At 52.4% G+C, this 2,593-nt stretch overlaps 1 protein-coding gene across 1 annotated transcript; it reads left to right on the top strand.

Moving 5' to 3' along the window:
• Positions 1-264: 264 nt before the first annotated feature.
• LOC105563561 lies at positions 265-2,498 on the top strand (the record flags this gene model as incomplete). The annotated part of the gene is made up of 1 exon (XM_012015233.1): positions 265-2,498. A coding segment is annotated over exon 1 (2,234 nt), but the record flags the coding sequence as incomplete, so codon positions are not given.
• Between the last annotated feature and the right edge of the window lie 95 nt (positions 2,499-2,593).

The following is a 2,593-nucleotide window of genomic DNA, read 5'->3' as shown; positions in this document are numbered from 1 at the left end:
GAGCTGGTCCTTCGAGCCGGATCGTGATAGAGAGTGTCGGATAACGTGTGGTTATTCTCCGGATCTGTGACAAATCGCTGCCATGTCGGAATCGCTCACAAAGCAGCTCACCTTACAGCGCTCAATCGAACGAGCGCTGGAGAACTTTAAGAAAGTCGGAAAAGCGAACCTCACCGCGGCGAAGATTCGTACTCGGATCGCGTCGCTTAAGGAGAATTGGACGCAATACCAAAACGGGCACGCTTTCTTTCTGTGACTGTTACGATGAAGGACAAGACATCTATGGAGTACTTCCAGGATAACTTCTTCGAGGCCACTGAGGACGTTTACAACGCCACTTGGGAGCATTTTGCGGAGTGTCTCGAAGACTTGGAACCTGTCGTAAATCAAAATCAGTCTCTTAATTCTTCCTCGTCGGGCTCGCTGCCTGCGGACGTACCGTCGTTGTCTCAGTCGCACATGCCTAAGATTCAGTTACCGCCGTTCGATGGTACATATTCGGAGTGGGAAACGTTCCGCGATCGGTTCTCTTCTCTTATCATCAATAACCCGTCGCTGAGGGATTTCGCGCGCATGCATTATCTTTCGTCCTCGCTGAAGGGCCGCGCGCTCGCTTGCCTTCGTGATATTTCCATCACCGCAGACAATTTTAAATTAGCATGGACTACATTGTGCACGCGATTCGACAACAAACGAAGGCTGATCGCGTCTCACTTTTCTGCGCTCTTCGGATTGTCGGCCCTCGCTAAAGAGTCGGCGTCCGATTTGCAACTTCTTTGCGACAATTATCAGATTTCGGTCAGTTCACTTAAGAATCTCGGTCGATCTACCAGTGATCTCTGGGACGATTTCCTCGTGCACTCACTCACTCAGAAGTTAGATCCCGCCACCCGGAAGGCGTGGAATCTTAAGACAAGCGACTCCGAAACTCCGCCTTCGTATGAAGAATTAAATCGGTTTCTTACGAATCGGATCCGCGCGCTGGAGGAATGCGCCTCCAATTCGGTCGTTAAACCGCCTAAACCCGCGCCCGCGTCTCGCGTGCATGTTGCGACTGCATCTGCGTCCGGTTCGACAACTTGTCCGCTATGTCAAGCGCGACATTACTTAAGCGCTTGTGCAAAGTTTATTGCCCAGAATCCGACTCAACGTCGCAATACGGTCAAGCAATTCAAGCGCTGCTTCAATTGTTTGAGTGCCTCTCATGTAGTTACCGATTGTAAAAGCCAATATTCGTGTCGCTCGTGTAGCAAAAAACATCATACGATGCTTCACCTTGATTCGGATTCTGGACTCCCTACCGCAAAATCGTCCGTAGAGAAAGCTCAAGTCGATACTCCGGCGACTCCCATCGAAATTAACTCGCATCTCGCTTCCGCGAGTCCCCGCGCACGATATCAGGTCCTTCTAGCTACCGCTCACGTAAAGGTTACCTCCGACTCCGGTCGCGCTTCCGTTGTCCGGGCGCTAATGGATCAAGGCTCTGAAGCTACTTTTATCTCTGAGTCCTTGGCGCAATCTCTGCGCGCCAAGCGAATTCGGATGCCCGTGTCCGTTTCAGCTGTTGGCGGCGCTCAAGTGAGGATGGTCCGCCACGCAACCGCTGTCTCCGTTTCGCCGACCACGTCGGATACGCCGTCGCTTACCACGACGGCCCTCATTCTCCCGTCGTTGACGTCGTACGTCCCCAAGCAGACGTCCGACTTCTCATCCTTCGATTATCTGTCTCACCTAACATGGGCTGATTCGGATCCGACAAGTTCCGAGTCAATTCATATGATCATCGGCGCTAATCTCTTCAGCGCAGTCATTCGCGACGGAGTTCGAGCCGGCACGGCAAATCAGCCGATGGCTCAAAATACCATTTTTGGCTGGATCATTTCTGGCCCCCTCTCTACGGAGCGTTCCTCTCATCGAACTGCCCTCCATGTCACCACTCACTGCACCTCGCTAAATTCTCTCAGCGAGAGTATTCAGAAATTCTGGATTACCGAGGAACTTCCTCAATCCGGTCTTCTATCTCCATGCGATCAACAGTGCGAGGAACATTTTCTCGCCACCCATTCTCGCGCGGCAAACGGACAATACATGGTGCGATTGCCCTTTAAATCCCCGCCGCCACTTGACATCGGGTCCTCTCGGCCTATCGCTGAGCGTCAGTTCACGGCCCTTTCAAGACGCCTTTCTTCTCAACCCGCGATTCGCGACGAATATCACAAATTTATGCGTGAATATGAAGAGCTCGGTCACATGCGTCGAATATCCGCGGCGAATACGCCCGCAAGTCAGACCGTTTACATCCCGCATCATCCGGTGTTTCGCGCTGACAGCGTTACCTCGCGTCTCCGAGTCGTCTTCAACGCCTCCAGTCATACGTCCAACGGCACCTCTCTGAACGATCACTTGCACGCCGGTCCGAAATTACAATCGGATCTCCCGGCTGTTATTTTACAGTGGCGTCAACACCGATTCGTTTACATCGCCGACATCGCCAAAATGTACCGGCAAATTTTGATCGATCCACGGGACCGCGATTATCAGCGGATCATCTGGCAGCCTGAGTCCTCAACCGCGTCCTCGAGTTATCAGCTAC

Source organism: Vollenhovia emeryi, unplaced genomic scaffold, assembly GCF_000949405.1.
Source record: "Vollenhovia emeryi isolate VEMERY1.0 unplaced genomic scaffold, V.emery_V1.0 DF944334.1, whole genome shotgun sequence".
NCBI lineage: Eukaryota > Metazoa > Arthropoda > Insecta > Hymenoptera > Formicidae > Vollenhovia > Vollenhovia emeryi.
The sequence above is the reverse complement of the archived record's forward strand: the minus strand, read 5'-3'. Positions and strand labels throughout refer to the sequence as shown.